General features: G+C 37.0%; 1 protein-coding gene across 1 annotated transcript; it reads left to right on the top strand.

The window, feature by feature from the left end:
* Positions 1–1704: 1704 nt before the first annotated feature.
* On the top strand, positions 1705–2640 carry LOC127186743 (olfactory receptor 4K1). Its single transcript, XM_051142982.1, has one exon. The coding sequence runs from the start codon at positions 1705–1707 to the stop codon at positions 2638–2640; it is 936 nt and encodes a 311-aa protein (XP_050998939.1).
* Positions 2641–11983: the final 9343 nt, after the last annotated feature.

The raw sequence follows: 11983 nt of genomic DNA, 5'->3' as shown, positions 1-11983 counted from the left end.
GGAGACTTCAATTGTACTGGTTTTGGGTAATCCTGAGAGCACTTATATCAGAATCTGTTAAACACGGGAAACTGTGTTACAACCATTACCTGCTCCTGTACAACTTTTTTTATGCTTTCTATTTACAGCATATTTATTCATTCAATAAACAAATGCTTATCAACTATTAAAAATTTCCTGTAATAAAGAATGGAGTTAATAATAAAGTAATAGCAACTTTTGCTTGAAGGCTTATAATGAGCATTGAGACAAATATTATGAGGTAATAAAGAAAAAAATCCACTTGTGCATACCTATTGTTTCAGAATGTGACTGACACAGTTTTTAGGTGATGCTGAAATAATAAAGATTTTTATGTAGCTATTGATATTTCACCAAAATTGTTCTCCTATGAGATATTTAGAAATCTGAAAATATTTTTTCTGAGGTACAGCAGCAGTAGAATATTAATTAACAGAAGTTTACAAGTATATAGGGACATAAATTTTACATGGTGCCATACTACAACTTTGTTTGTCCTTAGATTTCTAGAAATAAAAATAATTTGAGGGGCCCTCAGTTTTTTGCTCAATCACATAGCTTGCAAATGGCCAATTTTATTAATCTTCTATCTTAGTTATTAGAAAAAATGAGATATAACATTGAATCTGAAACATTCTTATTAAATTTTAAAATTATGGGAGGTTGTGGACAGGTTTTTCCAATTATTTACTATATTTATAACTATGAATACTAAAACCACTATCAATTAGATACCAAGGAAATAAAACTTTAACATTTAAATGAGTCTTTTAAAAATGTTTTAAAATAAGTAGGATTATATCACTTCTCCCTTCCTTTTCTCTTTCCAGCTTCTCAAAGACACCCTTGTGAAACCCATCCAATATTACCTTACCACTTTTAACTTGGCACCTTCTTCTTTTTTGATTATTGTTACATAAAACACAACACTGCACACACACATACACACACACACGGACACATGGACACACACATGGATGCATGTGTGTATTTGCCCAAATGTATATAAATGCAGCCTTTTGAGTTCATTTTTGTTTTTTGTATATATGGTTTCAAGGCTTAGCATTCTTCACTGGTTGAGTCTAGAAAAAAAAAGACAGCAAATCATTAACATGTAAGCATGTAGCATTATTTTTTCCTTCTTCCTGCTGCTCTTCCTGCTCAATCCCTCACCACCTCATCTCTCAGTTCTTTTTTTTTCCTTACCACCAAACAAATGCCTTTTATTGTACACAATGAAATGTGGTTAGGTTAGTATTTCACATTTTTGTAATGGTAACATCCTCTTTTATCTTAGAAAAAAAGATGATAAGTTAATAAACTATTTTTGTTTCTTACTTTCAAATCACTTTATTCTCTAGTACATAGTACAATATTTATTTTAATTATTGTTACCAAACTTCTTAAAGTCTTCTGAAGAATTCATCATTGCACTTTTACACATGATAACCAAAATGCTAAGAACAAGGCAAAAGCCTTAAGATAAAATTAACAACTACTTATTTTTATTTATATCTCATTTTACTTATTTATCACATTATGTAACATTTTCATATATGTATAATTAAATTAATAGATACACTGGAAATCTCACTGAAATTTTCTTTAAGAATTAGGTACACTACAAGGCAAGTGATGGTAATATTTTCTTAATTTTTATTTAGGTGACTTTGCATTGGATACATGGCTCACAGTAATGAATCCACCATATCTGAGTTTGTGCTACTGGGACTTTCTCAATTTTGGGAACTTCAGCTTGTACTTTTTACCATATTCTTTGTCATCTATGTGACATCAGTCTTGGGCAATATCATGATTATCATCATCATTTTTTCTAATTCACATTTGAACTCTCCTATGTACTTCTTGCTCAGTAACCTTTCTTTCATTGATATCTGCCAATCTAATTTTGCCACTCCCAAGATGCTTGTGGACTTTTTTGTTGAGCACAAAACTATTTCTTTCAAGGGTTGCATGGCCCAAATATTTCTTCTTCATAGCTTTGTTGGGAGTGAAATGATGTTGCTCGTAGCCATGGGATATGACAGGTTTGTAGCAATATGTAAGCCACTGCACTACAATTTAATTATGAGTAGGAGAATATGCATAATTTTTGTGTCTATTTCCTGGGCAGTAGGTATTCTTCATTCTGTGAGCCACTTGGTATTTACAGTAAATTTGCCCTTCTGTGGTCCCAATGAGGTAGATAGCTTCTTTTGTGATCTTCCTTTGGTGATAAAGCTGGCTTGCATGGATACATACAGAATGGAAATTTTGACCTTGGTGAACAGTGGCCTGATCTCACTGAGCTGTTTCCTGGTTTTAATTATCTCCTATATTGTCATTTTAGTCACTGTCCAGCGTCAGTCCTCTAGTGGGTCATCCAAAGCACTTTCTACACTAACTGCCCATATCACAGTAGTGATCCTTTTTTTTGGGCCATGTATTTATTTCTACATATGGCCTTTTAGCAGACTGTCTGTGGATAAGTTCCTCTCTGTTTTCTATATCATTTGTACGCCATTACTGAACCCTATCATATATTCCTTGAGAAATGAAGATGTTAAGTCAGCCTTGAGGAAATTGAGAAACCACTATGTAAATCCTGGGAAAAATTAAGGATCTATATGAAACAGCCTCATAGTGAGTAAGAATGAAGAGCCACCAGGTGATTCTAGAATCATGCAAACTACCATTGTTTGTGATATAAATGGTTAAATTATAATGATGACTTTATGTCCTAAGTGCAAGGTAATTGCATAAAATAAGTTCCTGAGTAAAATTAAGAATGGTGTCAGAGAAAAAAATTTCACTGTTCATCATTCTAAAGTGCAAATTGTCTTTAAAATTGTTAGTGACATTTAAAGAGCATAATTTATAAACTCCTGAGAGTAGGCCCATATATTGGTCTGGGTTCTCTAGAGAAACAGAACTGGTAACAAAATATATATGAAATTTATTAGAATAGTTTACAGGTTATGATATGATTATTTCAATAATGCCTGTCTCTCCAAAGAAAAGCCCAGGAATCCAATAACTGTTTATTCCATGAAGTTGGATGCCTTAGCTAGTTTTGAGCACACCCAAATCCAGAAGAAATAGGCTCTAATAACAGTGAGTGAACATTTCAGTGAGAGTGAGGGGGAGAAGATAATGCTTCATTCTTTCCATGTCCTCTATAGGCTGTCTCCAGAAGATGTGGAATAGAGTGAAAGTGGATCATATCACCTTTTAAAAATCCCTGTTTCCCACCTCAAATAATTCAATTCAGAAAAATACCTCACAGGTGTACCAAATAATTTATACATTTGGGGTTTAGTTCATTCCAGTTGTACTCAAGTTGACAACCAAGAACAGTCATCACAATTCCACCACTTGTCCTCTTCCCACACAACCATATTTTGTGTCATGCTTAATTTCCAAATGTAAAAAAAAAAAACCGTACCAGATGTCTAATATGATAAAAAAATCCCATGTAAAAACACAAACCTATGCTTACCTAGCTCATAATTATAGCAAGCATGATGTAAGTACACTAACCTGTGTATAACTGTTAATGAATTACATAATTTTAGAATAGGTGGCAATGTACCTTGAGGGACATTTTAGTTTCTTAAAATTTAAATATGATAACCATGGATATACACCTAACTGATGTTGGAGTACATAACAAAATAATTGAGGAAAGAAAACACAAATATCTGTATGACCACATTCTTAACAAAATACAACAGAAACAGAAACTATAATCTTGATTTCTAAAACAGGTTATAAGCTTTAGTTGATATTTCTAGCTATGTATGTGTAGTATCCCTTCTGTATTTTCTCTACCCTCAACAAGCATCTTGGGGCAAAGTTTTGTTTTTCATGGAAGGGTAATCCAATTATTTCTGAAGGGTCTGTGCTCTTTGTTATTCTCCTTTAAGTAGGTTCTTGTAGTTTTCCATTCACTTTAATCACAAGATTAAAACAAAAAGAAATTACAGCATTTAGAGCACTAAAAGAAGCTTCAAGGGTCTTGCACTACAGACACAATTCCAATCTGCATTGTGGAAAGCAGACCAATTTCTCCTTGGTAACCTGGGTTAATTTCCCCTCCTAACACTGTTATCCCTTTCTTAGCCTGTTGGCTGAAGGGCATCAGACGCCAAAACTGACATAATGAAGTCTCAGTTTTTTGGTTCAATGAAATATTTGTTGTGTCTCTTGGCATGAAGTGTTCTCTCTGGAACCAAAGCTTCTAGGCCAGCAGAATCTAAGACATGGAAATAGGAAACATTTTTTTTTTCCTACGGATTACCAAGGGTGATAGTAAGTGCAACATTCCATTTTATTCCCCTTCATTCCTGGACCCTAGGACTCTGTCTCTAAGAGAAACTATACCATATATTGGCTGCTGATTCAAAGTATATACTGCCTTCTAAAGAACCCTGTCAAGCAGACCTCCAAATTGCTGCCAACTAGTTGACTCTGTATTTATCTCTTCTAAAGGACATTCCATTGTTTTATTGGGTCTGCTGTTTCAAAATGTTGGGGAACATAAAAAGACCACTGGATTCTATGATTGTGAGAAAACTATTGCACTTCTCTGGCTAGGAGCTGAGTCCCTTGTTAAGAAGCAATACTGTGTGGAATAGCATGATGGTGGATATAACATTCTGTAAGTCCACAATAGGAATTATGGTAGAAGCATAACGTGAAGGAAAAGCAAATCTATAACAAAACTATCTATTTCATTAATTGTCCTTTTCATGAAGGAAGTGGTCCAATATGTCAACCTGCCATCAGATCCCTGGCTTGTCACACTGGGGAAATATGGCATATCAGAGCTTAAGCAATGTTCTCTGCTATTGCTAGATCTGGCAAGCTGTAGCCTCTGTAGCCAGGTCAGACTTGATGACAGGAGGTCTACGTTGAAGAGGCGATGCCATCTCTGATACTAAGGTCCACTTGTTAATGGTCTCATTGGGCAAGGACAGAGGTAATTGGGGAAAGAGGCTGACACTACCGATCATAGTATATACTTGGTTATTGAACTCCTCCTGTGCTGAAGCTACATTTTGATGAGCAGTTACATGGGACAAAATATTTTTATTTCCTTGGCTAATTTGGAGAAATATATCCATACATCTCGTCTCTAGATGCCATTCTCACAAAAATTTCAGTCACATCATTTATCACACTCTTTTTAAGTCTCTTACAATCCAGACAACCAACTGGATAAGGCCCACCAAAAAGTCAATTTTCACAACTCAAGATTTCTCTTTCCAAATGAATGACACTGTGTACAACTTGCAGCCTGACCAGTATGAAGAATTCCCTCAATCAGTGTCTTTCAGAGTTATCACAGAAAGGAGTTGTAATTCTTCATCTGTCCACTTCTGGGTAGTTCCCTCACACGATGCAAAATCACCTGTAAACCAGGCCCAAGTCTTCTTTACTCCAGTCAGCTGACCATTAGGCACACCCTATGTGACTATAGGTGCATGCCTGGGAGCCCAAGGCATTGTAAAAGGAGGAGAAACCATAGGAATTTGGGTAACTCCTGTAACTTGTTTGTACCCTCAGAGCCTTCTCTGACACCATCACTCATAAACCATTTCCATTTGATAACAGACTGCTGTAGGGCATGCCCTACTTTGTGACCTGTTGGGTCAGATAATATCCAGCTCCTGATGGGCATCTTCGGTTGCATAGTAATTTGATGTCCTATTGTTAAATAATCAGTTTCCACTAAGAGCATGTAGCATACCATATATTCAAAATAAGAATTGTTTACAGATGTTGATAGATCTCTGTCCCAAATTCCAATTATTTCCCCACTTATTTGCCTATTGAGGCATGCCAAATGCTCCAACAGCATTCCTATCTGTCTCTGACACCTCAAGTACCATCTTGATTATATTGTTCCAGTGGTAGAGCAGCATGTACATAAACCTGGGTCTATTGATGAGCCTTTGCCTAGTCTAGGCCTCACTCAGAGGTAGCAGATTTCCAATTCATTCTGTATATGAGCCAGTGTAAAACACCCAAACGAGGAATGTACTTCCTCCAGAATCTATATAACCCCACTAAATATTTTATTTTTCTTCTGGAATTCGGAGGAGCCAGGTAGAGTAATTTATCCTTTTTCTTAGAAGGAATAAATCTATATGTCCCATACCACTGGACTTCTAAAAATTTCAGTGAGGCATTAGGCCCTTGAAATTTGCTTAGATTTACTTCCCATCCTCTGTTATGCATATTTGTTGCCAATGAGTCCAAAGTAATTGCTACCTCTTGCTCACTTGATCAATCAGCATAATGCCATGGTCATAGTGGGCCAGTGTGGTATCTCATGAAAGAGATAATAAAAATATTTTAAATTAAATTATGACACAGGGATGAACAGTTTAATATCCTTCAGGTAAAACTGTAAAAGTATACTGCTGGCCTCGCCAACTGAAAGAAAATTCTTTCTGGTGCTTGCTAAAGACAGGTAGCAAGAAAAAGGCATTTTCCAGATCAGTATCTGCATACTATGTACCATGATATGTGTTAATCTGCCCAAGTAAGGACACACACACTGCTACAGGGGCTGCAGTCAGAGCCACTGCTTGACTAAGCTTTCAACAGTCAGCTGTCATCCTTCATGACACATTTTTCTTCTGTACTGACCAGATAGGAGAGTTAAAGGGAAATGTGCTGGGAACCTCAACTCCTGAAACTTTCAGCTCTTTGATGGGTGACACTAATTTCTGCTACTCCTCCTAGGCTATGGTACTTTCCTTGTTTCACTATTTCCCCTGGTAAAGGCTACTCCAATGTCTGCCATTTTTGCATTTGTAATTATAATAGACCTCACTATACAAGTCAGGGAACCAAATTGAGAATTCTTACTTCTCCACACATCTATCCCAAATATACATTCTGGAAACTAGCAAATAAGTACACAGTGGGTTCAGGAGCCACTGTGTGTTGAATTTCAGGCACAACTCAATCTCCTGACCTCAATAAGCCCTTCCTTAAACTGGAGGTCCACAGTGCTTCTTTGGGTCTCCTGGAATCATTACCAACTTTGAACCATTATGCAATTGATCCCAGAAAGTCTGATTGTTTTCTTTCCCTCAGTGTACTGTTCCCCTTGTAAAAGATGCAGGTCCTTATAGAGAAAGATGGGGGAAAGACTAATAGTAAAACTTAGGTTTAGTGAATTATTTTCCCAGGGGACCTGGACTTCATGAAAAGATTTTCTTTTTTAAAAATATTTATTTATTGTATATGAGTGCTTTATCTGCAGAAGAGAGCATCAGATCACATTATAGATGATTTTGACCCACCATGTGGTTGCTAGGAATTGAACTCAGGACCTCTGGAAGAGCGGGTGGTACTCTTAACCACTGAGCCATCTCTCCAGCCCTATGTAAAGATTTTCAAGCTTGCTCAAGTCAAAAAATTGGTCCACATAATGAGAGTCTCTATTACCAGGCTCCAGTGTAGCCTTTATTTCATTTGTTTGGAGATTTTTATTCTTATGCACAGACCAAACAAAAATGCAGTTAGTTTCTTATTATCTCATGCCTGGAATCAACAAGACTCATTAGCCAGTTCCATAGGCAGCCGAGGATGGCTTTTGAAGGTTTAAAAGCATGAAGGAGTTGTGGAGAGCAGCTGAGGCTGCTATGTGAAGCTATTGGTGAAGTTGCAGGCTCAGTAAGAGTTGAAGACCCAGGTTTGGCAAAGTCATGCAAAGAAATTGAGACTTGGTACCATGAAAAGAGCTAAGAGAAGTTAATGGTGAAACTGAATCTTAGTTGCAACAGAAGACCCCAAAATTTTGAAGATGCCAGTACCATGAGAGGACCATAAACCCAGCATTTGCCTGAAGTGGTCCTTCAGGATCTTGGAAAGCAAGCTTTGTGTGCCATGGAAGGCAGAACTGGAGAAGTGACCCAAGCCCTTTGGATGGAACCTCACAGAAGATTTTCAGTGAATACCTTCTATTGGGCATTGCTTTAATCTGATTGTGACTGTGCCCCAGTATTTCCCAGATGAAGTTAAAAAAAGTATTTAATTTATTATTGATTTTACAGGAGAAATTGAGGATTTAAGAGATACTTTGGACTTTTAAAGAGACTGAATTTTGAAGTGTTTGATTTGTAAAGACTATGGGAATGTTTAGGTTTGTAAACTATCTTGTATTATGTTATTAATATGCAATCTTGGGAATGAACAAAAACGGAATGATTGTGACATAGCAACAATGTGCTAGAAAGGGGTCAGTTGTGTTGGATTGTCTTATGTCAACTTGACACAAGTCATCTCAAATGAAGAAGCCTCAATTAAAAAAGTGGCTCGATAAGATTGGGTTGCAGGCAGGCCTTTGAGGCATTGGACCGAGAGGTTCTGGTTGGTGCCGTCTCTGGAATAGTAGTCACAGATTCTATGATAAAGCATGGTGAGAAAGCCATAGGAAGCAAGCCAGTGAGCAGCATCCTTCAATGGCCTTTGCTATCAGCTCCTGCCTCCAGGTTCCTGCCTATTTGAGTTCCTGATCTGACTTCCTTCAATGATGAAGGGTTGTATGGAAGATAAGCCAAACAAACCTTTTCCTCTCCAAGTTAATTTTGGTCATTGTTTTTCATTAATGGAAACCCTAACTAGGATATGGGTTACATTTCTCTTTTTCTGACAGAATGTTGGAACAAAACAACTTTGCCAATAAAAAGTATATTGACTCTTATGGCTTGAAAGTAAAGTTCCTTGAAGAAAGGAACTTATGTTGACATAAATCCACACACCTATGCATACCTGATTATTGATAAAAAGGCCAGAAATGGATTCTGGAAAAAATCATAGAAAATAGTTCAAAATAGGTTTTGGGGCTTGGTTGGTGTCTCAGTCCATGCATTGGAAGTCCTGCCTAATTTCAGGAGATAGACAGTTCAGGCTTCATATACCCCAGTTCAAAGAGTCTTAACTAGACCCTCATAGATTCTTAAGAGTTTCCATTGCTCCTAGCTCATTCCAGACATGCCCACCTATTCCAGTTGACTCTCCCAGTACTCTTTCCCTCCATTCTCCATTTTCCTGATCCCTCTTGCTCTGATCCCCAATACTCCCTTACCTGGTCTCTTCCTTCTATCTACTTCAAATGTGATAGTCAAGCATTGCCCCCATGAACCCTCCTTATTGCTTGGCTTCTTTTGGTCTGTGGACTGTAATATGGTTATTCAGTATTTTATGACTAATATCCACTTATAAATGATTACATACCAGGCTTCTATTTTTGAGTCTAGGTTGCTTCACTCAGGATAACTTTTTCTAGTTCCATTTGCCTGCAAATTTCATGATGTCGTTTTTATTTTTTATTTATTTTTTATTTAAGTAATTTATTCATTTTACATCTTATTTGTTATCTCCTCACTTATATTTTCCCATTCATGCTCTCTCCCTCTCTCATCCTATTCCCCTCCCCTAGGTCTGTGACAGAAGGAGACCTTGTTCTGCACTATAAGATTACAGCCCATCAGACCTCTTTCTGGTAGCCTGCTTACTCTTCCTATGAGTGTCACCAGGTCTCCCCACCAACAGATGAGTAATACTCCATTAAGTAAATGTACCACAGCTTCTTTACCCGTTCTTCAGTTGAGGGACATCCAGGTTGTTTGCAGTTTCTGGCTGTTACAAATACAGCTTCTATGAACACAGTTGAGCAAGCATCCTTGTGATAGATGGAGAGTCCTCTGGGTATATGACCAGGAGTAGTACAGCAGGTTCTTGAGATAGATCAATTTATAATTTTCTGAGGAACCACCATTTTGACTTCCAATGTGGCTGTAAAAGTTGGCACTTCCACAAGCAATTGAGGAGTTTTTCCCTTGCTCCACATCCTTGCCAGTGTGTGGTGTTACTTTTTGATTTTAGCCATACTGAGGGGTGTAAAATGGAATCTCCAAGCGGGTTTGATCTGCATTTTAATGATGGCTAAGGATGTGGAACATTTCTTCAAGTGGTTTTCAGCCATTGAGATTCTTCTTGAGAATTCTCTGTTTAGAACTGTGTCTCATTTAATTGGATTAATTACTTTGTTGATGTCTAGAATATATATATATATATATATATATATATGAAATTATCTCTCTGTCATATATGTATTTGGTGAAATTTTTCCCATTGTCATATTGACAGTGTTCTTTGAGTTACAGATGCTTTCTGTTTCACAAGGTCCTATTTATTGCAGATCTTAGTGGCTGCTGCTACATCTACAACACAACCCCTACAAATTAACTTCAGACCACTATGGAAAGGAGAGTGGAAATATTGTAAGGCCAAAGGATGAGGATGAGATGTCTGCTGATATGTGTCTCCTTTATAGGGCAGGGAAGCTACATTCAAAAAATCTCCCCAGCATGGTTGCCTAAACATTACCTAAAAATGGCAGCACCAACTGACATGATAACCTGGATGGGACAATTTTCACAAGGCTTCACCCCTAGAAGAACTAGAGGTAACCAGTGGTTGCTTAAAGAAGAGGAGTTAGTCTTCGCTAGTGATGAGGTTCCTGATACACTAGCCATTGAAAAAGGTCAATTGAAAACACATATGAGCAATACCAAATCTTAAAAAAGCTGTATCTCTAAACTTATATGCACATATATGTAACAATTTTAATTAAAGAATGAGAGACTAAATTTGAGAAGAAATGAAAGGTACATGGGGGAAATTAGATGGAGGCAATTATTTAAATATGGTACTGATATGAATTCCAAAAACATAATGTAAAAATTTAAAATGCAAGTGTGTGTTCTACACGTGACAGTGCTGCTGGAGTCATGGACTCATAGTAGCTGTGGTTGTCATTACAAGAATCAGAGGAGATCAAGCCAATCAACATTCCAGCATGGAAGCAGGAACAGATCACGAAATCATCTCCTAACAGAGAAGTTTGAACTATGATAGGTTCTTGAAGAGAGAAACTCAATTCTCCATAGAAGTATTGCTCCTATGTGCATTCACCATGATGCAGAAGATGGCTCCAAAGGCATCAGTATATGAGGACCACAAGTTAGAGTTTGATAATTATGAAAAAATTAGAGGACATAAAGTTGAGAGGGAATGTTAAAGGAACAAAGACAGAGTAGATATGAGCGGAGTTATAAGGAAGTGTTGGGAGTATTTCTCATTAGCCCTTTTCTGAATTGGTTGGTGACTCTATACCAAAGAAGAATTCTTTGTCTATACAGTTCTACTTACACAATCAAGTACAGATATGGTTGTGCTGTTTAGTTGCACGGAAGTATCCGCTACACTTAAATCACGTCACTAGCATACTGCTATGCAGCACACTACAGGCATTTGTTTTCTTATGCATTTAAAAATTCTGGTATGTCTTGTGATCAGCCTATATAACAGTTCAAAGAATTATGGCCATAATTTAAATGTTACTCCCTCTTCTCAATACCCGTGCTAGGTTGCCTACATAATGTCAACGCTTTCATGTGGTCCAGGTTGAATGTATGCTTGGGTAACTGAAATATCTTTTAATGAGGCATCATCAGGATAAGGCAGCATAATTACTATTTTATTGAGCACAGATGCACTAAAAATTACTTAGTGAGTCTGCCAAAGTTTAGCAAAATTTAATAGCACTGTTGATACTAGAAAAAATAATCTCATAGTCATATTTCTATTGTCATACTGTCAATGTAAAGCAAATGCCATGACAAAGGTAGCCTTTGTGGAATGCAATTACTGTAAGTCAAACTTAATATGTCAAATAGTAGTCCAAATATTAGATGTGTGAGCAGAATGGAAAAGCTCATGATGAGATTAAAGAACAGACATTACCATCTGTGGATGTATCACTCTGATAGAAATGACTAACCACAACAAAGGGCATGGTTCTCATATTCCAAACTCATCTGAACACAGATCAAGGAAATGCTACCAGGAGTAACAGGAGCTGATGAACTTTACTTAG

Source organism: Acomys russatus, chromosome 3, assembly GCF_903995435.1.
Source record: "Acomys russatus chromosome 3, mAcoRus1.1, whole genome shotgun sequence".
NCBI classification, from domain to species: Eukaryota; Metazoa; Chordata; class Mammalia; order Rodentia; family Muridae; genus Acomys; species Acomys russatus.
Note: the sequence above shows the minus strand (reverse complement) of the source record. Positions and strands in the feature narration are given on the sequence as shown.